This window comes from Spermophilus citellus (genome assembly GCF_964194105.1).
Source record: "Spermophilus citellus genome assembly, chromosome: 10".
NCBI classification, from domain to species: domain Eukaryota; kingdom Metazoa; phylum Chordata; class Mammalia; order Rodentia; family Sciuridae; genus Spermophilus; species Spermophilus citellus.
In genome coordinates this window covers 130,512,842-130,536,662 of record NC_138197.1, presented here as the reverse complement: position 1 = coordinate 130,536,662, position 23,821 = coordinate 130,512,842, and the positions used below count along the sequence as shown (strand labels likewise).

The 23,821-nt window shown below is 51.3% G+C and overlaps 1 protein-coding gene across 4 annotated transcripts; it reads left to right on the top strand.

The window, feature by feature from the left end:
* The first annotated feature begins 551 nt into the window (after nt 1–551).
* Nucleotides 552–14,620, top strand: CENPM (centromere protein M). 4 transcript variants are annotated; one of them, XM_081309379.1, is made up of 6 exons: nt 552–613; nt 1,154–1,233; nt 6,218–6,310; nt 8,405–8,484; nt 9,414–9,505; nt 13,683–14,620. In XM_081309379.1, exons 1-6 carry the CDS (start codon nt 557–559, stop codon nt 13,821–13,823), a joined length of 543 nt encoding a protein of 180 aa, XP_081165505.1. In that variant the 5' UTR covers nt 552–556; the 3' UTR covers nt 13,824–14,620. The 4 variants fall into 4 exon arrangements, with proteins under 4 accessions (XP_081165505.1, XP_081165506.1, XP_081165508.1 ...); XM_081309380.1 differs by having other exon boundaries at nt 8,320–8,484; nt 13,683–13,819; XM_081309381.1 differs by lacking the exon at nt 552–613 and adding an exon at nt 862–960.
* Nucleotides 14,621–23,821: the final 9,201 nt, after the last annotated feature.

The following is a 23,821-nucleotide window of genomic DNA, read 5'->3' as shown; positions in this document are numbered from 1 at the left end:
TTTTCGGATTGAACAAGGGGAGTGAAGAGGAGTCAAGAGTGACCCCAAGCTTTAGTTCTGAGCAACCACAGGAGTGGAGTCAGCTGAGATGGAAAAGCCATAGGAGGAGCAGGTCTGGAAGGAGTCAAGAGTGCCTTCAACAAGCACGAATGAACAAAAGTGAACAAAAGGCCTGTCCAGAGCCTTAGATACCTGGGACCAATGAGGGACCCTTAGAAAAGAAGGTAGCGCGCCAGTAACCCCAGCGGATGGCGAGTTCAAAGCCAGCCTCAGCAAAAGCGAGATGCTAAGCAACTCAGTGAGACTCTGTCGTTAAATAAAATACAAAATAGGGCTGGGGATGTGGCTCAGTGGTCGAGTGCCCCTAAATTCAATCCTAGGTACCAAAAAAAAAAAAAAAAGGAGGTAGTGGTTCCTTTAAGAATGCCCCGCCCCTCCCTGCGGGGCCCCGCCCAGAGAGGACCACGTGTTTCCCCTCCACGAATTACCGGAGAATCTCAGCACGGTTTGAAAGTTCCGCGCGCAAAGCGAAAAGGGCATTTCGGCTGCGATCGAGATGTCGGTGTTAAGGCCTCTGGACAAGCTGCCCGGCCTAAACACGGCCACCGTCTTGGTAGGTGTCGGCGAGGGGGACTCGCCCACCCGTTTCCCCGGTGGGCCTTCCTCCCTTTAATGCCTTGAGCCCCCTGGCTTCTGCGCTCTCTGATCCGGGGCGCGCGGTATTCCTCGCTGTAGGCGGGAGAGCCGTGCTCTGAACCAATCGGAGTAGCCGCTCTCCGAGGCTGAGGGACACCTGGACCAATCGATGCGCAGCGTAGTCTTTCCCAGCTTGTGATTGGTGGGGCGGGTGGGCGGAACCTGGACGCCGGGTAGAGCCCCTTGCTGGTTCTTTCACTCAACCTAGGCTCTGGCCTCAGGTAGCGGTCCGGCGGTCGGAGGGACTGTGGGAGTGGGCAGTAGGTGCGGTGCCCACAGACCTGGAGCTGGCCTAAATTTCAGACCCCCTGCAGGGACCCACCTCTTGGGAAATGGTCCCCTCCGAGCTACCTTCGGGCTGTGGCCTGATCCCCCAGGGAGGGGTTCACCGAGCCGGGTTCTGGGGAGGAATTGTCCTGCCCAGGTCTCACCCCGATTGCTTTCTCTCCCTGGGCAGCTGGTGGGCTCGGAGGATGCTCTCCTGCAACAGCTGGCGGACTCGATGCTCAAAGAGGACTGCGCGTCTGAGCTAAGGGTGTAAGTAGCTGAGGCTCTGCGGGAACTCTGGCTGGGAAAGAGGGAGAGGAAAGGGAGCCTCGGAGGGGGCTCCCAGCCGCCTGTAGTCCTCATTGAGCCTGCCTTCCTCCCGAAGCTGACTGCTCACGTCTTTACCTCGCTTGTTCACACCTTGCACAGGACCCACTTGAGCACCCCGTCCATCACTCTCTGTCGCAACACTTGTTGCTTTGCTCTTAGTACCTGTCAACATAAAGGATCTCCTGGCCACCTGTTGGTTCACTTGTCTGCCACCCCCATGGACCTTGAGCAGCAACTGGCACGGAGTAGATGCTCAATTAATAATTGCTGAGTTAATCGGGTTAATTCAAGTTTCAAGAAAGATTTCCAGGGCGCGGTTGTGCACACCTGTAATCCCAGCCAATCTGGAGGCTGAAGCGGGAGAATCCAAAGCTAAACACCAGTCAGCAATTTAGAACCTGTCTCAAATTTTAAAATTTTTTAATAAAAGGAAGAAGATGTAGCTCTGTGGATTCAATCCCAGGGAGGGAGGGAGGGAGGGAGGGAGGGAAGGAAGGAAGGAAGGAAGGAAGGAAGGAAGGAAGGAAGGAAGGAAATTTTGAAGGGTAGGGAATGCTACAAATGTATGAGGGTAGTGAAATAGAAGGTAAGAAGCTGAACCATAAAATTATCTTCTCCAAAAAACCTAGTGAAATGAATTGAAAATTAGCAAAAATGAGCAAACTTAACAGGCTGAAAAAAATTCTGTCATGTTTTGTCTGCTAACCCTGCTACTCCCACAACAAAATTATCAAAATTCTTTAGTACCCCAAGTTTGGAGAAAAGGTTACTAAAGAAATTCATTTTTGTTTCCTTTTTCTAACTGGAAGGAAGCAGAAACAGCTGCTGTTTACATCAAGTGACTGAAAATGTGTGTCATTCTCCCTGATAGAAAGATAAGGCCCAGTGATCTGTGTTGAAGGAAAATGGTTCAGATCCAGAAGGTAATTCCTCAGTGGGAACTGGAATGTCTTTTACTGGGCAAAATAAACCCTGCAACAGCACTTTCAAAAATCTCTGATGAGGGAGTATGATCTTTTCCCTCTGAATAGATTGTTTACAGGTCTGTCTGTGCATCTCACCAAGCTTTTCACTACAGAACATTAAATGCAGCAACCCACAATCTCAAATGGAAAAGGAATTTTTTTTTTTTTTTTTTTTTTTTTTTTTTTGGTACCAGGGGTTGAACTCAGGACCACTTAACCAGTGAGCCACATTCCCAGCCCTTTTTTATATTTTATTTTGAGGCAGGGTCTCACTAAGTTGCTTAGGGCATTGCTAAGTTGCTGAGGCTGGCTTTAAACTTGAGATCCCCCTGCCTCAGCCTCCCAAGATGCTGGAATTACTGGTGTGCAACACTGCACCTGCTGGAAAAGGATTTTTTTTAAATGCATTTACCCAGAGGCTGGAGTTGTAGCTCAGTGGTAGAGTACTTGCCTAGCAGGTGTGAAGCAAGTTTGATTCTCAGCACTGCATATAAATAAATACATAAAGGTCTATCAACAACTTAAAAATATATTTTAAAAAAATTCATTTAGCCTGGTGTGGTGATATGCACCTGTGATTCCAACTACCTGAGAGGCTGAGGCAGGAGGATTGTTTGAGCCCAGGAATTCAAGGCCAGCCTGGGCAACATAGAGAGCTCTGAGTCTGAAAAAATAAACAAAAATAAAAATCCATTTAATTATTATCAGGGTAAATGGAAAAATACAGTAAAAAGAATCTCCTACATTTAATAAGAACAAGTGGAAAAAGGTCATGAGAATTGTGGGGGAGGGGCAAGTAACATGGCATACAAATATCCATGAAGAACCCACTCTGGAAAAAATACAGGAAAAGGAGTTGGGCACAGTGGTGCACACCTGTAATCCTAGCAGCTCGGGGGACTGAGGCAGGAGGATTGTGAGTTGAAAACCAGCCTCAGCAACAATGAGGAGCTAAGCAACTCAGTGAGAACCTGTCTCAAAAAAATACAAAATAGTGCTGGGGATGTGGCTCAGTGGTTGAGTGCCCCTGGGCTCAATCCCCAGTACACCCTCCCCCCCTCAAAAAAAATACAAGAAAATGAAAATAAAATTCCCCTTTTAGTGCTCTGGACAATTGAAAAATTTAATAATAAAATTAATTTTTTAAAGAAATATTCATTTGGGTGCTATGACACACACCTATAATCTCAGGACCTCAGGAGTCTAAAGCAGGAGGATCTCAAATTCAAGACCATCCTAGGCAACTTAGACCTTGTCTCAAAAATACAAAGAGCCGGGGATGTAGCTTAGTCATGCCCCAAGGATTGATCCTCTGAACCACCAAACAGAAAAAAAAAAAAAAAAGAAAGAAACATACATATACTAATTGGAAAAACAACATAAAGAGGAACTGGGAAGCTGAGGAGCTAAGAGTTAAAAAAGGGCCAAAATATGATACTGTTTGATCTAGCTAATGAATACCTGGAGACAGGATCCGAGTAGATTTACAAAGAAGAAAGGTTTGAGAAAAATAGCAAAAGCATCCAACGATATAACAGTATTTTCTGAAATGAATGAAAAGTTGAATTTGTCCATTAAGAGGGTGATGTATTCTTGTTACAGGTAAAATGGATGTAGAATACAGAATACTTGACGTCAAGTTATATCCTAGTTATGTTATCAAACTCAAAGAGTAAATAATTCTTCAGACTTTTAGGCTAGAAAAGCAAATCACCAGGACTGGGATTGTGGCTCAGTGGCAGAGAGCTTGCCTCGCATGTGAGGCACTGGGTTTGATCCTCAGCACCACATAAAAATAAAATAAAGATGTTGTGTCCACCGAAAACTAAAAAACAAATATTAAAAAAATTCTCTCTCTCTCAAAAAAAAAAAAAAAAAAAGAAAAAGAAAGAAAGAAAATCATCTGTATAGTCATCTATTCACACTGTTGCCACATATTTCCAGTTCTCAGTGTTTGCAGCCCGTGGCAGTAATTAAGATTGTACTTCTTGTCTCATGTGGTTGTGGGGAGCTATGTGACTGGTTCTGGCCAATGAGATGTGCACAAAAATGATTGTCTCTTCAATACTGCAGAATTTAATTGCTAGTACAAGAATTCCCCTGGCCCTTTGCCTCCCCATCACGACCAGCAATGTTCCAAAGTGGCAGCTTCATCAGTCTGGGTCCAGAATTAGAGCAAAATATAGGTGTATGTAGTAACTAATAACAGTGATATCGAGGCATAAATATGCATTCATAATGTCCAAATGGTAGGATAAGATGTAAGAATGTTAATTTTCTCACTTTCCATAATAGAGAATCAATCCAATATAGATAAAATTGAAACAGTTTTAAATGGTGGCAATTAGCCCAGCACAGTGGCATTCACCTATAATCCCAGTGACCTAGGAGGCCAAGGTAGGAGGATGGCAAATGGCAAATTTGAGGCCAACCTGGGCAACTTGGCAAGACCCCGTCTCAAAATAAAAGGGCTGTGTTATAGCTCAGTGGTAAAGTGTCCCCGGGTTCAATCCTCAGCTGCCTCCCACAACCTTCGCCCTGACAAATGATGTCAGCTTCTTATTTTTCTTCACAGCCTGTTTTTATTTACTTATTGTTTTATTTTGCAGCTATGGGGATGCAAGTTAGGGCCTTGCATCCTACTATGCTAGGCAAGTATTCTGCCCCTGAGCCACATCCTCTGTTGCATACTCTTTGATTCAGCTCTTTTAGGGAACGGTCTCTTTTGATTATAGAAATAGCCTCTCGGGGCTGGGGATGTGGTTCAAGCAGTAGAGCGCTCGCCTGGCATGTGTGCGGCCCGGGTTCGATCCTCAGCACCACATACAAACAAAGATGTGTCCGCTGAAAAACTAAAAAATAAATATTAAAAAAAAAATTAAAAAAAAAAAAAAGAAATAGCCTCTCCAAAGTTCATCTACTTTTTTCATTTCTGCTTGTTTTTTTGCTTCTGTTCAATTCAAGTTAAATGAATGCTATTATTCCATTTTTAGATTATATCTACACTGTTGTCTAAATGTATATACATTACGTAGACATGTTTGCCAAAATGTTCAAATACTAATTTCTAGGTGACTGACTTCAGGGTATATGTGAATATTTTAAACTTGTATTTTTTGTGCTTTTTGCTTTTCTCCATTTTCTAAATTATAGTCTGGTGAAGGGTGAAATGGGTAATCGAAATATGTGGAAATGGGCAAAAGTAGAGACTTCAAGAAAAACCTTCAGGGCAGTGGGCACAGCTCAGCGGTGGAGCACTTGCCCAGCATGCTCTTGGCCCTGAGCTCCTTCCCTAGCATCAAAAACGAAACCCAGAGACCAAGCCCAGATGTAAATTACTTGCCCAGGGTCACATTAGCTTGGCAATTGACAGAACTAGGACTTGTGCCCACATCTGCCTCAAAAGGGGTTCAGTCTTAACCTCCTAAACTTTATAGCCCAACAATCTCTTCTTCTGAGACTGGTCTCCCTCAAGACACAGTGACCTCCCAAGCCCTGCACCATGTGCCATGTAGCTTAGCAGGTCTTTTCACCATGGTGCTTACTAAACAGATCTCTTTTCTAGCATGCGGAATCAGACAGGAGGTAGGTAGGTAGGACTAGATTTATCTTCCTCTGTTCCTTCAAGAAGTCTTGCCTGGCTGGGTGTGATGATGTACCCTGTAATCCCAGCAGCTCAGGAGGCTATGGTAGGAGGATCATAAGTCTGAGCCCAGCCTCACCAACTTAGTGAAACCCTGTCTCAAAATTAAAAAATGGAAAAAAGTTTGAGGATGTGGCTCTGTGGTTGAGTGCCCTGGGTTCAATTCCCAGTGCCAAAAAAGAGAAGTCTTGCCTGCAGAGTGTCAGTTGAATAGATGAGGAGCCCTTGGCATCTTCTTCCCCTATGAAGGACAGCACATGACAGTCACTATAAGTGGATATGTTTGTGTTTAATGCTCTGATTTCTTGTTTTTCAGTCACTTGGCAAAGGCCCTCCCTTTACCCTCCAATGTGAATCGGCCTCGAATCGACCTGATTGTGTTTGTGATTAACCTTCATAGCAAATACAGGTAGGAACCAGAGGACATGAGCCCTGGGGACCCGGGCCGACCTGCCTGGGAGTGTGCTGGGACAGTGACCTTACTTGCGATAGGCAGGGAGGAAGCAGTGAGAGGTTGGCCAGAGTCAGCGTAGAGGGCAGAAGGGAGGAGCCAGTGGACAGTGCAATGTTTAACCCACAAATCCTACCATGTCCTCTGTTCATTTAACCCTCTGAAAACTACTCTGTATACCCAGCGGCAGGCACAGAAACAGACAAAACAGACTGCTTTCCTCGGGTGTCCTCGTCCACTGGGAGGACACTGGACTTTTTTTTTTTTAAGTATTTAATAAGCACATTTTATTTAAATAAATCTTCCAGTAAAGGAGAATTTACTGCCTTTACTGTAAATAGTTATGTCAAATTTATATGTGCAGCTCTCCAACATTCCCTTATTGGAAACATCCATATTTCCACATCACAGTTCCAAAAAAGACTTAAATGTCTCAAAATTCTGTATCTCCTTTGGCTTGCTTCTCTCTTGATTCCACCCAGGCTTTATTAATGGTTCGCTTCATATCATCATCTCCATCTTCATAAATTTTCTTTAGAACATTCATTAATCCCTCACTAGGATCTGTTTCGGTGTCGTATGAAGGCTTTTCTTTCTCTCTGCATTCTTTTTCAACCTGAGTCAAGTACTCCCACCGTGAGGACACTGGACTTTTGAGAGAACAGTTAGAGTTCTGGGGACATGTACTGTAAAGAGGCAGGAGCTGGGCTGTGGAGCCCACACAAGACCTCTGATGGCCAGGCCTTAGGTGTGGGAGGCCAAGGCAGACCTTTTGGTGGAGGTAATATCTAAATCGACACCTGAGAGTCAGTCAGGTAAAGATGGGAGTGAGCCCCTCCAGGGGCACGGCTGGCCGAGGTTAGGCAGGGCAGGGTCCAGCACAGATACCTAGTGATGTGGGGGTTGAGGGAAGGCTGTGTTGGGGACACCTGGGAACCCAGGAGCATGAAGATGGCAGATATTCTAGCATCAGGAGGACGTCTAGACCTCGCAGCCAGCTCCTTGGAACTAGTCAGCATGGGAGAAAAGAAGGAGTTGAGAACTAGCATAGTTACCTTTTAATGGGGAAGGATAGGAGGCCACCTAACTGCTCATCACTGGGAAGGTAGAACGTGGTGCGCTGTGTGCTCACGCTGAAAGACCTAGCAGTTCCATGCATTTGTATGAGTCGGTGTTGTATCACTGCAGCAAACGCCCAAGACAGTTCCAGGCCCAGGGTACACACCTGTAATCCCGGCTACTTGGGAGGCTGAGGCAAGAGAATCACAAATTCAAGGCCAAACTAGGCAATTTAGCAAGAACCTGTTATAAAATAAAAGGGCCAGGGATGGAGCTCAGTGACGGAGCTCTTGGCCCTTAGTTGCATCCCCACTTCTGCAAAAAGAAAGGGAGGGAGGGAGGGAGGGAGGAGGGAAAGGAGGTTATTTTGCCTCAGTTCTGTAGGTCCAAGGTTGAGGGACCACGTCTGGTGATGGCCTTCTTGATGGCAGAGTCCTGAGGACTGGCCAGAGAAAGGGAACACATGTGTGTCTGCCTGGTCTCTCTCACTCTTATAAAAGCACCAGGATTCAATCTTGGGACCTCACCTGCCCACCTTGTCTAATCCTAATCCCTTCCTAAGCCTCACCTAGCACCATAGCCACATGAAGTCTTAGGGACGCTCGCAAACAATATCCCAACAATAGTTCAGCAGCCCTGATCGGAGTCTGATGCTGGTTCATACCACCATAACGTGCCTGGAGCATTCCGAAGGGGTGACACCCCAAACTGATGGAAGCAGTTCACTCCGGGGAGTTGGGCTGAAGGGCAGCGCTGAGCCAGGGGACTTGACGGTCTCTGCGTGTATCCGTGTTTACCAACTGACGATTTCAGAAGTGGGAGTCAGAGAAAGAACTAAAAAAAACTAAAGGACCGAGTATTCCTCCAGGCTGTTTTCCTGTGCCCCTCCTCTTGTTCTCTGACCTTCGACCAGAGAAGCAGGGGCTTCGCTGTCTCCATTGTGAAGTTTGTCCTCCTCTGGTTTGTTTTCTTGCCCTGGCCTGGCCACCCCAGTCTCCAGCACATGGAGGAGTCGCTGCACCACGTGGACGCCAGCTTCTTCCTGGGGAGGGTGTGCTTCCTCGGCACTGGTGGTAAGTGCGCCCCTTGCCTGCCACCCGCCCCGAGAGAGAGCGGGCAGTCAAGGGTCCTTGCCGGGGCAGCCCGGCTGATGACTTGAGGACCTGGCTGCTGTCAGTCTTTCTAACAGTGAATCTGCGCAGATAGTTCTGTGGCACTCGCAGCTGCCTGGTGGCTTCCTGCAGCTTTCAGAGTGAAATCCAGACTCCTCTAAAGTCACAAAGTATTTTGCAGTTTGGCCTCTGCCTTGTCGAGTGTCACCTCCTATTACCCTCATTCTCTGAAAAAGTCCTGCTGTTGCTGAGACTTTGCAATATTAACAGTGCAAATGGTCATAGCTGACCTTTATCGGGCTCTTCTCAGGCCCAAGACTGTTGTAGGTGCTTAGTTTCTTATCATTAATCTTTGAGCATTAATCGCAGTATTATCTGTTTTATAACTAAGAAAACTGGCCACGCCCAAGGTCCTGTAGCACTGTGGTGGCAGAGCTGAGAGTCACGTGGGTGACAGTCCTAGTCAGGGCCCATCCCCTCTGGCTACGTTGGAGTTCTCTCAAGTGCTTTGTTCTCCTTGTCTTATTAGTCCCTACAGATACCTCAAAACTAAGTTCTGGCATCCCCTCTGGCACCAGGGACATGTGTGACCTGAACTGTGAGGGGAGTGCTTGGCACAGATCATTCTCAATAAGCTTTGAAGAAGGAACCAGTTCCCCCGGGAGCCCTGGCTCTGGGTCGCTGACTCCACCTGACAGGGCTCTCACTACGCTCATCTCATAAGTGGGAACCATGTGTTAATAGAACGCTCTCTCCTAGCCCTTTGAGCTAATTTGATGGTGGAACAGGTTGTCACCCACTGACCAGTTCAGAACTGACACCCGAGGGCTGGTGGTGACCGTGCCCAGGTCTTGCTGGGCACCGCCTTACTGCTCTCTGCTTCTTTGCAGCTGGGCAGGAGCACCACTGCAGCCTTCACCGGAACACGGTCCTGAAGCTGGCCCACACCTACCGCAGCCCCCTGTTCTTCTGTGACCTGGAGGTGAGGACACTTTCCACAGTGGCCAGTGTTACACTTGGTTGCGGGGAAGGGGCTGTCAGGACTGCTTATTGCAGGATCAAGTACCAGGTGAGGTGGCCCCTGAGTGTAGGGGGACATGAGTCCTGCCTTTTCTGTTCACTGGCGTGACCTCTAGGTACAGTGTAAAATGGGTTGAATGCCGTCTCTGTGGCTTGTAGCCAGGCTTCCCCTTTTCTTAGTTTCTCTGTACTTGTCTTGTTTGTGGATTTGTGGGTCCTCATTAATATCTTGCTCTTCTGCTAATGAGAGCAGGTGCCAGATTGCTCCTTAACCACTGCATGCTTCTTGACAGTCACAATGCCCAGTGTCACCCTTGTCTCCCCTGATTGCAGACCCTGTCCAGTCCCAGTAAAGGCAGGGCACCAGCAGGCTGCAGCAGGTTTGCCGAGTGGGCGGGCGTGTGGCAGGAGGGGTCCATGCTTCCAATGGGTCTCTGGCAGGAGATCCCAAGTGCGGGGAGCAAGCCGCATTTCCCCTTCACTGATACATTTGCCCTTCAGCCTCTCACGGGTGTGGAGTCGGTGTGCTCCCTCTGCTGGGTGTGTGTAGGGCCAGCAGGGCCTGCACTGCACCCGGCCCATGCGCCAAGACTGTTCTGTTGCTTGGGGATCTCTTCCTGAGATTTGAGGTTCATTATGAAGATTCATGTTTTTTCTGTGTTCCTGGGCTGACACCTTTGGATGGGATGCAGAGAGAACCGAGTGCTCAAGCACCTTCCCCAGCATCTGGCCCAGGGATCTGCAAACCCCTCTGCTTTGGTGGCAGAATTCAGGTGATCTGGGAACTTGGAGAGAGGGGAAAAGCTTCTTTTTCCCTCTGCTGACTTCTGAGTGAAATCGAGCCCCGTGGATGTAGGGAAGAGCGTGAGTAGGAGTAGCAAAGTCTGTGACAACCAGTAAACGCGTCGATGTCTCCCTGTTACTTCAGGAGTGGGCAGACCTAACTGTTGGGCCTGCCCCTGCTCCGCCCTAGACCAGTGCAGTGGCAAGGGTACATACTCCTCTCTCACAAACTTGGTTTTCGTGTTTGACAACTATTTTTAGGACCCTGACTAGATCAAGGCTCTGATCTCACAGATGGGACCATGGCCCCTGCACACCTGCAGTGTCTCCCCTCCAGACTTCCCTCCCAGCAAAGCTCTGAGGAAACTGAGACTGAGAACAGGCTCCTGCTCACAGGCACAGAGCTGGGAAGTTGGCAAGCCAGTTAGCACACAGCTGTCCCTATCATAACCTGCTGTTGTGACTTGGAACCAGTCGCCTCCCCCGGGGAGCCTCAGTTTTCTTACCTCCGTTGAGGAAGCACCTTTGACCCACAGCTCGCCACACGGATGCTCTGGGTCCGCCAGCCTCCAGGCAGGTGCAGTTCTGTGTGTGGCCATGAGATGGCAGGCCACACCAGGTCTCTTCTAGCCTGAAACCAGCTGTGGCTGACTGGGTAGGAAGCAGAGGCCCCAGCTGTTTCCAGTCAGCAAGGGGGGTGCAGAAGTGCCACTGACCGTCCTTCAGATGAAGCCGCAGTTTGGTCCGGCACCTCTCCACACGCCCCTGCTGTCCTTTGGAGCGCACACTTCCCATACCGGGTCCCTCGCCATGGTGTGAGGCGTGGCAGGGATTCCCAGCCCTTAAAGAGGAGGAAGCACCCAGAGAGGAGTGTGATTTGCCCAGTAGAACAAATGCCCAGGTCTGCTGGTCAGGCCTGTGCGGGTGCCTAACGCAGACGGTGGTCCTGCCCTCTTGATCTAGTGAGATGAAGATTCGCCGGGTTTTTGAAGCCTGGTGTAGAATTAAGTCATTTTTTCCTGTACGTCATGGGCAAAGTCATGACTGTGGTCAGACTTTGGGTCCTTGTCTCGGTGTGATGTGTGGGTGAGAGGAGGCAGCTATGGAGCCAAGCTAGTGATGGATTTGGGGGCAAAGACCACAGAACGTAGAGCAGGAGGATTTATTCCACAAATCCTTCTCGTGTATACTGCTCTAGGCCCCAGGGATGCAGCATAGAACAAAATAGTAAAGATTCCCAGGACCTGGGCTGGGGCTCTAGCTCAGTTGGTAGAGTGCTTGCCTCGGCTACTCAGGAGCCTGAGGCAAGAGGATGACTTGAGCCAGGTTTTTGAGACCAGCCTGGGCAGCATATCAAGACCGTGTCTCAAAAAATCCTGACTCTGTTCTAGTCAAGAAAGCGGAAATGGTAAAGGGCTGGGTGTGGTGGCACACCTGTAATCCTAGTGACTCAGGAGGCAAGGCAAGAGGTTCTCAAGTTCAAATGAGAACCTGTCTCAAAATAAATAAAAAGGGCTGGGGATGTGGTGCAGTGGTAGAATACCTCTGGGTTCAATCCCTGGTACCCCCTACAAAAAAATGTATGATTTTTAGAAAATGGGGGTCTGATAGGCCAGGTGGAGGTAAAGGGACAAGATTTAGACAGAGCAACCAGCAAGGCCTCACTGCAAATGTGACTTTCAGATAGAGACTTGAAGAAAGTGAGAGGGTAGCCGTGGTGTTACCCAGTACACGAGCAACGTCCGCAGCTCGCCCCATGTGTCCAGAGTCAGCAGGGGAGGCCAGGGTGCTACAGGTGAGAAGCAAAGGCAGGGCTGAGGGGGATAAGTCAGAGTAATGGTGGGACCAGGTCAGTGAGGCCTTGTGGTCACAATAAAGACCTATGGCTTTTGCTCCGAGTGAAACCAGGGCCACTGGGGTCCGGGAGGAATGCAGCCTGGCTTGTGTTTTGCATGGGCCCCTCTGAGGGCTAGGAGGAGGCACGGAGGAAGACAAGAACAGAAATGGGGAATTGGGTCCAGAGACTCTTTCTGGAAGAGTTCAGAGTGGCCTGGCCAGGAGAGGTGCACACCTGTAGTCTCAGTGACTCTGGGAGGCTGAGGCAGGTGAATTGCAAGTTCAAGGCCAGCCTGGGCAACTTAACAAGACCCTGTCTCAAAATAAAAAATAAAAAGGTCTGGGGATGTGGCTCCGTGGTAGAGCACCTCTGGGTTCGATCCCGAGTAACACACACACACACACACACACACACACACACACACAGTGGCCTGGACGTACTGGTAGCTAGGGGAGAAGAGGACAGGATGGAACATGACTGGCTGTTTCCAGAGAGGAGGTGACAAGAATGTGCTCATAACCAGATGTGAGGGAAGGTGAGTGGTAGGACGGCTCTGAAATCCATGGCCTGACCGCTGGAGGGTGGCTCTGCCTTTGACTGCGATGGGCGAGACTGCAGGAGCAGGGCTTGGGGCCACCAGGGCCACTGCTGTGGACATGAGCCATCCAGGGGGAGAAGTCCAATCACTGCACACATGCATGTGACACTTAAAGATCCAGAGATGTAACTTGTGTATCGTCAGAAATTGGGTGTTTTTTTTGTTTTTAATTTTTTTTAGTTATACATGGGCACAATATTTTTGTTTTGTTTATTTATTTATTTTTATGTGGTGCTGAGGATTGAACCCAGAGTCTCACACGAGAGGCGAGCTCTCTACTGCTCAGCCCCAGCCCCAGCCCCAGCAGTTGTGTGGTTTTAAAGCCACAGAACCAGGTGAAGTCACTTAGGGATTGAGTGTGAGAGAAGGAAGCCAAGAACCAAGCCCCAGCTTCGGTGTTGGGCAAAGAGGAGGGAAGTGCGTGGACAGTAGGTGGGTGTGGGTGGGCACCATACCAACAGCAAGGTAGAAAGGCGTTTCAAGCAGGGCTGAGAGGCCCTGGCACCTTCTGGTAGCACCAGGGCAATGAGGGTAGAGAAGTTACCACTGGGTTTTGAGCCAAGATCGTGGGTGACAAACGGGGATTTGAGTTGGAGGAACTGAGGGAACTCGTCCTGAGTCTGCAGACAGGCCTGGCCAGCACCCCTTCCACTGGCCAGAGAGGCATTTCTGAGGCCAACTGTTGGCTAGGGGAGTCAGGGAGCATCATGATTTGTTCTTTATCAAACATTTACAGACAATCTTGTACTCGCCCAGCGTTCACCTGGAACCCCCTCAGCTGCCCTGGGCCCACCAGCCCTGCAGAAGCTACCCTGAGCTGCCCCCAAGTCTCGTCCCCCAGCTCTGCCTGCACAGCTGCCCCGAGTGAGGGAGTAGGGCCCTGCGGCCGAGTCTCTCACTGCTGCTGTCTGCTCCCTGCAGGTGGAAGACTTTCGAGCCACCATGGCGCAGCGTCTGGTGCGCATGCTGCTGATCTGTGCTGGCCACGTACGTGGTGTCTCAGCCCTGAATCTGCTGTCTCTGCTGAGGACCTCTGAAACCCCTCCACCAGAGGAGCTGTGACGGCCACTGGCCCCTGGCTGTCCCTCCCCGCTTTGGGCTCCGTTAGCTGTCACTGTTGTTGAAGACACAGGCTGGGTTGGGCTCCCCATGCCCCAGCAGGGCACCGGGCAGGATGGGGAGGAAGCCCAGCTGCTGGGACTCCAGCCCCTCCAACGCCCACGCTCATCCTCTGAGGAGGTACATCTCCACTTAAGATTTCACTGGAACAAAGGGCCCTTGGCTAAAAAAAGTTTGAAGATCACTGGTCTCATCCACCACTTTGACTTTGCAAATGAGGAAAACTGACTCAGAACAATGAAGACAGGATGTGGGAGGATAGCTTGGACACATCCTGTGGCCTGCTACTCTTATGGAGCTTGGTTGTTGCTTCTGGGAGCCTCAGTTTCCCCAGCTATATATGGAGATGTTTGTACTTAACTCACACGGAGGGTTTAATGGAGTGAAGGGGAGGTGCCTGAGACTGGGCCACACCCACACTTGTTGGCTTGATAGACCTCCTGAAACCTGGTGCTCTGCACAGGCCAGGCAAGGGCTCAGTGAGCAGTCCCTGTTATTTGAAATCACACAACTGAATTTAAAAATTGGTGCAAGGGGCTGGGGTTGTAGCTCAGTGCCTAATACACATGAGGCACTGGGTTCGATCCTCAGTGCCACATAAAAGTAAATAAATAAAATAAAGGTATTGTGTCCATCTACAACTAAAAAAGAAGGTTCAAATTTGCAAATTGAGAATTTGCCCCTGGGGCTGGGGATGTGGCTCAAGCGGTAGCGCGCTCGCCTGGCATGCGTGCAGCCCGGGTTCGATCCTCAGCACCACGTACCAACAAAGATGTTGTGTCTGCTGAAAACTGAAAAATAAATATTTAAAAAAAAAAAAAGAGAGAGAATTTGTCCCTGAGGTCAGAGGTTTATGAGAAATGAGAGTGGCCACCTGGAAGACTTTGGGCCTTCAGCAAGAGATTACGCAGTGGCAGTAGCTCTCTGTCTCCCTCTAACTGGAAATTTGTGAAGTGCTAGGATTAGACTCCAGAAATCCTATAGCCAGGTCAGGACTTCTGCTGCTGCAGGAAGTGGGACTGATGCACAGGATCTCAAGGACCGAGGGAGGTGCCTGGCGGGAGAGATCTTAGGGAGAGAGCTGGTCCTGAGCCCTCTGCACCCTCACCAGGCCTGGCCTCAGGCAGGTTCCTGCTGATGTCCTGCTTAGAGCCAGGCTCTGCCTTGTCACCAACGCAGCCATGGCCCGTGTTCTTCTGTGAAGAAGGGGCCAACTCAGAACTCCTTGTGAGTGTCCTGAGGGTGAGGCCTGCCTCCTTTCTGTAGGTACCTTCTAGAACTAGCCCAGGGCCCCACCCCAGTGCTAAGTAAGGTTTACACACCTGGCTGACTTCGTGCAGATGCAGCCCCTAGGGCCTGCTGAAGACTCCGCTGTGTAGATTCCGGTTGGGGCCCCGCATGTCACCTGACATTTGTGAGGCACTTCATGCTTCACAGAGCTCTTCTCAAGGCGGCCGCTCCTGTCGCCCTCCCAGCAGACCCGAGGGGTTGCTGATGTTCTCTATTTCACAGTTGGTGAAAGGAGACCTATAATTGGAGGTGTGTCCGCTGTCACAGCCAATCAGCGGCAGAACCAGCCCGTGGTGCTTGGGTCCTCAGCTGTTCTGTGTGGCTAATCTTTGAGCAAAGGCATGGCATCTCTGCAGGAGGCCTGAGTGGGAAGCAGAGGTAGACCCGCCTGGCCTGAGAAAGAAGGCTGCAGGGCAGTCCCTAAACACTGCCTCGGGTGGAGCTAGGACCCCATTAACCCGGAGGGGAGCAGAGGGGAGCCAGCTAGGAAAAGGCAGGGCCCACACCACAGAAGGGGGCCCAGTGGGGCTCCAGCAGGCCTCAGCCTGCTTCGAGGAAACCCTGGGTCACGTGGCCAGGGAGGCCAGCATCTGCTGGAGGGCAGTGGGCCCAGGTCTGCAGAAGAGGGAAGAGGTGGAGGTTTGTGTTGTCCCTGAAGGCAGAGGCCTAGAAGGGTCAGCCTTTGCAGAGGTCCCCAAGCATTGTCCCCAGCACCCACTGAATCCTGGGCCATAAAGGGCAGCTTTGCTGGGGCGGGGGCTTCCTCCAGGAGAGGAAGGCAGCGAGGGCTCTGGGGACTCTCCCGAGATGTCACCTTTTGCTTAAGACAGGGAGGCCTTCCCTTCCCTTCCCCTCCCCCAGCCAGCTCACCTCTCTCCCTCAGATCCCTGTGCCACATTTTCCTTGCCACCTGGTGCCATTTAACAAGAGAAGTAGCATTGCATTCTCCGGTGAGGGCTGGGAACCTTCCAAGTGCTGGGGAACTCGACGCTGTCACTGCTGCCAGCTCTCTGCAGAGCTTGGCAAGGCCCTGGACTGAGAGGCCGCTCTCGGGCTGGGGACTGGCCTGCCCCTGCCTCACGGCAGAGCTGAGTGACACATGTAAATGGCAGCAAGGTGTTCACAGACCAGCTGTCCCCAGAAGGCTGGGGACAAGTGGACAGGGAGTGGTTGCTTCACTGTCCAAAGGCTGTGGCAGCGTCTGGAGGAATGTGACTGAGGGAAGGATCGGAGGCCCTGCCCCTGCCAGCGAGCCGAGCCGGGAGTGTGTTGGGAGCTGCTGGGGTGGAGGGGCTGCTGGGGTGGCTGCATGCTGATGGCAAAGACTCAGGCAGGTCACTCATCTATAGGATGAGGTCAGGCTAATGAGGGGATACCAGGGATTGAACCCAGAGGCACTTGACCACTGACCACACCCCCAGCCCTATTTTGTATTTTATTAGCGACAGGGTCTCACTGAGTTGCTTAGGGCCTCTCTAAGTTGCTGAGGCTGGCTTTGAACTCGTGATCCTCCTAGCTCAGCCTCCCTAGCCGCTGGGAATTCGGCGTATGCCACTGCACCCAGCCTGGGAGGCAGTGTTAGAGGGTAGACAAGGACCATGGGCACAGGTCTGAGTGGGCAGCCTGAAGATCCCTCAGATGTCCTTCATCTGGGTCTGGGAGCTGCATGCTCCCTTTTCCAACACAAGGAAGGTGGGGCCTGAGCTCCTGCTGTCTGGATGAGGTGTCTGAGATTCAGGGGGCAGGGCTGGCTTAAAGCCACAGGCTCATTTGTTCTGCTGGGCAACCCTTGGCCCACCCTACCAGAGCTCACTTTCTCTGCAAGAGGTGGCCCCGACCCAAAAGTTCTGGCCTGAGCCAGGCACAGTGGCACATGCATGTAATCCCAGTCACTCTGGAGGCTGGGGCAGGAGGATCGGAAGTACAAAGCCAGACTCCGCAAGGAATAAGGTCCTAAGTAACAGTGAGACCCTGTCTCAAAAGAAAAAATCAAAAGGCTGGGGATGTGGCTCAGCGGTAACGCACTGTTGGGTTCATCTCTGGTTAAAAAAAGAAAGAATTCTGGCCCAGTGTCCCCAGTCTGCTGGTACTTCCCACTTTGCCAAGGACGCAAGGCCTTCCTAGCAAGGGCAGGCTCTACAGCATGACACCGTGCGTCCTTCACCCCTGGGTGGGCAGAGGCCGGGCATGTTGGCCACAAAGGAAGTGATGCAGTGGGAAAGGGCTGGGCCTGTGGGTCCCACCACAGGCTCTGTGACCAGCTTGCAGCGTGACCTGGGGCAGTGAATTCCCACTGCCTACTCTACTCTTGAGGACCTCTGAGACAGAGACGCCAGAGCCTACCCTGTGCTTGTCCCTTTGTTCACCCTCCCTGGAGGCTGGCTTGTTATCCAGGGGAACAAGGGACAAGGTGAGCTTTGCAGGTCCCTGAGGCAGCGCGGTCCCAGCCTGCCCCCAAGTGAAGGGTGCTGGGCCAGGCCTGCTAGCGGGCTCCCATACACAGGGCCCTTGTCCAGAAGCACTCGCTGGCTCAGTCCTCCATCCCTCCAGTCTCCCAGGGCCTGAAGAATACTGGCCATTATGAGAGGACTTCTCGAGACACTTGGGCTGAAAGAGATAACGTGGTGGCCAGGCCCTACACACCTCTGAGGGCTCTGCTTGAGATGGTTCCATGGACTGGGGGCTGCTGAGGACAAGCTCCAGAAACGAGTTTGGGGGTGGTCCCCAGTCCCCTGGACCTGGGCAGAAGCAGCCTTCCTTTTTTTTTTTTTTTAAAAAAAAAGAGAGAGTGAGAGAGGAGAGAGAGAGAGAGAGAGAGAGAGAGAGAATTTTTAATATTTATTTTTCAGTTCTCGGCGGACACAACATCTTTGTTGGTATGTGGTGCTGAGGATCGAACCCGGGCCGCACGCATGCCAGGCGAGCGCACTACCGCTTGAGCCACGTCCCCAGCCCAGAAGCAGCCTTCCTTGAGACCACCCTCACATCAGAAGAATGCCAAAGGCACTTGGGAGTCCCAGGGGGATGGTCAGTGCTCAGAGGAGTCCCACACTTGATCCTGCTCTGAGACCAGCCTCCCTGGGAGGGAAGACAGGCTCCTCAGGGCTGGACTGACCCCCACCCTCTGCTCCCCATGGGGTCTACAGATGACAGGCCCCCACTGACATGTGCAGGAGCTTGGCCTGCCCGGCCTGGCCCTTTCTTCTCTAGCTGTTGCAAGGTAGGGACGGCCATTCCTCTCCCCCACAGGGTGGCTGGAGGAGTGGGTACCGAGCAGCTTGGACCAGGTGGTAGGGCTGCATGTGTCCCTGGTCACTGTAAGGTGCTACTGCTCCCCAGATGGTCCTGGGGCACACTCTCATCTCCAACAAGGTTGCCCTCTCACCAGGCCTTCTGCAGCTCCCCTTGTTGAAGAGTGCACCCCAATCCCCTGGCACCCTCCCGTTCTGAGTTTTCCTCCCCAGTGATCCTTTCTCCCCTGCCCTCCCATGGTGGGGGATACTAGAGACTGAACCCAGGGGTGCTTTACCACTGAGCCACATCCCCAGCCCTTTTGATTTTTCATCCGGCTTCTGGCCATTGCTTCTCATCCCTTACCTACTATACAGCTTCCCTGCTTGGGCTTGGCTCTGGGGTTCCCTGCTGCTGCCCCAGAACCTGGAACAGCGCCTGGTATATAGTAGGTGCTAGTAAGTACATAGTAGATGTTAGCATTTGGTGGATACGAGAGACCCGCACATGGTCTTGGCCTGGGTATTCACAGAGGGTCAGAAGCCTGCAGGAGGCCCAGAGCCCTGCAGCTCCTGGTCCCTGCTGTGTGGTGCCAAGAGAAGCCCGAAGGGGAACCCCTAGGAGGTTCCTGCTCCTCCCCTCCCAGCCTCCCACCTCGGCCTCACACAGGTGGGCTGGCCCCAGGAAGTGGGGACTCCACTCCCCGTGGCTGGGACACTGAGAGGCTGTGGTCTCCTGTCTGACCTCAAATGGAGGCCCCCTGTCCCCAACCCATGCTAGAGAATGACTGGGCTGGCCAGGCGGGAACCTGTGGTGTGCTGATGTGTGCATACGGGGAGAGGAGAGGGGTGGGTTTGAGGCTGAGAGCTGGGCTGAGAGGACCCGGGCAGGGTTCCCTACTGCTCTGTGCAGAGTGTGACTGGCCCCCGCCCTGCTCTGGTTCAGCGGGGACAGAGTTCCAGCCTCCCTGGTCGCCATGCCGCAGGCTCGGCATCCTGCTGCTCAGCCTTGCCAGATGTATGAGTCCCACCACTCTTGCCCACCCCAACAATGGCCAGAGGCCCAACCCTGCTGTCCCCGCTGAGGGGGGCTTTCCAACAGCATCCCTTTTTGTTGGAGCGGCCAAAATTCATGAGGCGGCCAAAGAAATTCCCAGGATGGAGATCCAGGTGCTCATAAAATGAGGGGAGCTGAGAGTGGACCTAGCCCCCGGGACCTGCCCCGCCAAGGGCGACGGGAGGCCAGCAGGGCAGTCACACCGTGTGGCCCAAGTGTGAAACACCAAGAATCCTTTGTCAACCTGTGTGATGCACCTATGGGATGTGAAGTCCCAAACAGTCCAGAAAGAGAGGCTGTGGGGTGCAGAGGCTGCCCCTGGGGAACCTAGGGAAATGCCCGCTTCCTACTCAGACTTCGGTGGGTCTGGGGGCCTATTCGTGGGAACGTGTTCAGGTATTGCCGGCATAATTACGGCTAGAACTAATCTTGAAGTTCAGAGTGATTCCAGGTCTCAGAGCAGTTTCACATACAGTTCTGGGGGCTGGGCATCTCTGCCCCCAGGGACTGCTCCCCTACACCTCTGGGCTTGTCCCACAGGCACAGAGTGGCCTCACTTCCCCCCACCGTGTTCCCAAAGCATGAAGGGCACAGGCCACGCTTCACAGTCAGGTGGGCACAGACCCCATCCAGGCCCCTCATACCTGCTGGTCATCCTGGGAAGACCCTCTGGCCTTGAATCTCTGTTTCCTCATCTTCAGGTGTTTGGGGGGAATTTTAGAAGCAAAAATGAAAGGAGACAACCTTCTCCCTGACCCCAAATTAATCATCTTTTCAAAAAGGCGATTCAATGAATGAAGAGTCAAGAATGTTAAGTCAGATTCAGTTCAAGTTGAAGGGGTTCAGGAACAAAGTCCCTTCTTTTCTTTTTTTTCCTTTCTCTCTCTCTCTCTCTCTCTCTCTCTTTCTTTCTTTCTTTTCCTTTTTTTTTTTTTATAGTAGAGATTGAACCCAGGGGCACTTAACCACTGAATGACAGCCCCAGACCATTTTTTATTTTTTTGTTTTGAGACAGATTCTTGATAAGTTGTTTAGGGCCTCACTAAGTTGCTGAGGCTGGTGATCCTCCTGCCTCAGCCTCTTGAGCCCCTGTGATTACAAGCAAATACAATAAATAAATAAAAAGGGTTGGTGATGCAGCTCAGTGGTATAGTGCCCCTGAGTTCAATCCCCAGTACCAAAAAAAAAAAAAGATATGAGGGGCTGGGGTTGTGGCTCAGCGGTAGAGCGCTCACCTAGCACGGGTGAGGCCCTGCGTTCGATCCTCAGCACCACAATTAAAAAATAAATATTAAGAAAAGATATGAACTCGGTGCTGGGGTTGTGGCTCAATGGTACAGCGCGTGCCTAGCAAGCGCAAGGCCCTGGGTTCATCCTCAGCACCACATAAAAAATAATTAAATAAACATAGGTATTGTGTACAACTAAAAAATAAATTTAAAAAAAGAAAAGATATGAACTCATAATATCAAATTATTTAAGGTAAAAACTGTTTTTAAAACAGTGGGGAGAGGGCTGGGCTTGTGGCTCAGTGGTAGAACACTTGCCTAGCACATGTAAGTCACTGGGTTTGATCCTCAGCACCACAAAAAAATTGATAAATAAAATAAAGGTATTGTGTCCATCTACAACTTAAAAAAAATTTTTTTTAAATCGTGGAATATGGGGGGCTGGGCATGGTGGCACTTGCCTGTAGTCCCAGCTACCCAGGAGGCCAAGGGAAAATCATTTGAGTCACAGTTCAGGCCAGCCCGAGCAACACTGTAAGACCCTGTCTCAAAATAAAAACTAACAAGGGTCAGGGGTGTAACTCAGTGACAATGTATCCGGGTTCAATAGCTAGAGGGCCAGTAGGCCCCATACAGCAAAAAAGCAAAACTTGGCACAGTGAGAGGATCATTTGAACTCATAAATCTGAGACCCAGCTAGGCAACACAGCAAGACCCAAGCTGTTAAAGGAACAATGAAAATTTGTAAGAACTACACTGACTTCAGAAACTTTAACTCTTTGTGTCATCTCTCAATCAAAAAGTAACAGAGAGGTGGAGGTAGTTGGTGCAGTGGTGCATACCTGGAATCCCCATTACTCATTACTCAAGAGGCTGAGGCAGGATTGTAAGTTCAAGGCCAGCCTCAGAAATTTAGGGAGGTCGGGCTGGGGATGTGGCTCAAGCAGTAGCGCGCTCGCCTGGCATGCATGCGGCCCGGGTTCAATCCTCAGCACCACATACCAACAAAGATGTTGTGTCCGCCGAGAACTAAAAAATAAATATTAAAAATTCTCTCTCTCTCTCTCTCTCTCTCTCTCTCTCTCTCTCTCTCTCTCTCTCTCCTCTCTCACTCTCTCTTTAAAAATAAAAAAGAAATTTAGGGAGGCCCTCTCTCAAAAAAAAAAAAAGAAATGGAGATGTGGCTCAGTGGTTAAGCACTCCTGGGTTCAATCTTCAAGAAAGAAAGAAAGAAAGAAAGAGAGAGAGAGAGAGAGAAGGGAGGAAGGGAGGGAGGGAAAGGAAGGAAGGAGAAAAAGTGACACAGAGCTAAGCACTCTGGTGCACACCTGCAATCCCAGTTAGTCAGGAGGCTGAGGCAGAAGAATGCAAGTGTGAGGCCAGTTTGGGTGAAGCCCTTAGCAACTCAGTGAGACCCTGTGTCAAAATAAAAATATAAATTAAAAAAAAAAAAAGCTGGGGATGTGGCTCAGTGGTTAAGCATGCCTGGGTTCAATCCCTCATACCACTAAATAAATTATAAAAAAATAAATTTCAAAAACTGAGGATGAATGCCCCTGGGTCCAATTCCCAGTACTGCAAAGAAAAAAGGAAATTGGTAAACTTGACTTAGGAGCTATGAAAAGAAAAAAAATTGAGGTGTAACCTGTATTTCCCACATTGGTGAAATTTCTCTTCTTAACCACTCAGTCATCCAAGCCGAGATTCAGGGCCTACCACAACCCCCACCCCCACCCATTTAGGAAGCTCAAGTGAAAAGGTTCAGCCAAGGTCAGGCACAGAGACACTAACCCCACAGGCCTTTTGCTGTTCCTTGCCTTGTCCCTCACCCCCAGCTCAGTGTGGGCGCGAAGGAAGCACCCAGTAAACATTAGTGTCAAATGAGTAATTCTGCTTTGTCCCTCCAGGCGGCTGGCCTCCCTCTCCAGCCAAGGTAAGGGACCTTTATTTTGTGGCAGCGAGGCTGGAGGGTGGCCTCCCTGTCTCTGCTGGAGGAGGCAGAGCAGCCCCATTCTTACCCCTGCGGGAATGGAGGCCCAGCGCAGGCTTGCATCCTTGGCTTAGCTCATGTGAATTATCCCAGCCCTGGCCCCGCTGGGCCACCCTCTCCCATAGACAGGTGCTCTGCTCCTGGGTTCCCACAGTCTCAGACAGCCCTGCCCCAGTGTTTGGCTCAAAGGCCAGGTGAGGTGCCTGGTATGTAGACAGAGCTCTGTGTCCCTAAAGATAGCAAGTTATTACAGTGGCACCAACAGTGACCGGTGAGAGTGGCCTTGCCCCATCCCTCTGTACCACAAGAAGGGCTGTGCTGGCCTGGCTCCTCTCCAGATTTCTGGCCTCGCCATCCACCCACTCACACCCACACCCACCTCCCAGACCCACTTCTCCTTTGCAGCTGCCCCACCGCCTACACCTTCCTGCCACGGAGTTGCTGGCCCATGGGCAGGGGACAGAGAGGCAGTGGGCCAGGGCCCCTCAAGGTGGGCCCCCTGGGAGTTCTCTCCTGAGCTAGAAACCCAGGGACCAGCCTTGCTCCCCTCACACTAGGCTCATCCCCAGCCTGGACCATGACCCCCGGTCTCCTTGCTGCTCTGTCTACCTCCAACTCCAGCAGCCAGAGGAGAGGAGGGTCCTTCTAAATAGAGCACAGCCCTGAGAGGCCCCTACCCAACCCTCCTGCTCCTCATTGCAGGCCTGGTGCTGGGGGTCAGCCCATCCGTCCGCAGCCCAGGCCCTCCCTCCTTTCTCCCAGGGTTCCCCATAGCAGTGCCATGCCTGTCTCCAGAACCCATGCCCCCTTAACCTCTCCAGGCCTTTCCCGTGCCATGGTCCCCATCTGCCAAGCTCGTTTCCCTCCCCCTTCTAGCTGCTACAGGTTTCCCTCCCCCACAAGTTCCCTCCTGGCCCCTAGAGAGATACTCCTCCTTGTGCACTCTGTGCCCACCCCAGCCTGAGTGCTTGGGATCTGAATGGCACACCTGAACCTTGTGCTCCAGGTGAGCTGGGACCTCTCCAGGTACTCTCCAGCCCTTGCCTGGGGGAGGGAGCTCTTTGGGCTTGGTGGGGCACAAAGGTGAGAGCCTGGGGCTGGGGATGTGGCTCAAGCGGTAGCACGCTCGCCTGGCATGCGTGTGG

Bases quoted from the DNA above. Each gene is read 5' to 3' on its own strand.
- CENPM (XM_081309379.1), top strand. From the start codon at position 557: ATGTCGGTGTTAAGGCCTCTGGACAAGCTGCCCGGCCTAAACACGGCC. The intron at 614-1,153 runs GTAGGTGTCGGC...CTCCCTGGGCAG, and splicing joins TAAACACGGCCACCGTCTTG to CTGGTGGGCTCGGAGGATGC. The intron at 9,506-13,682 runs GTGAGGACACTT...TGCTCCCTGCAG, and splicing joins TGTTCTTCTGTGACCTGGAG to GTGGAAGACTTTCGAGCCAC.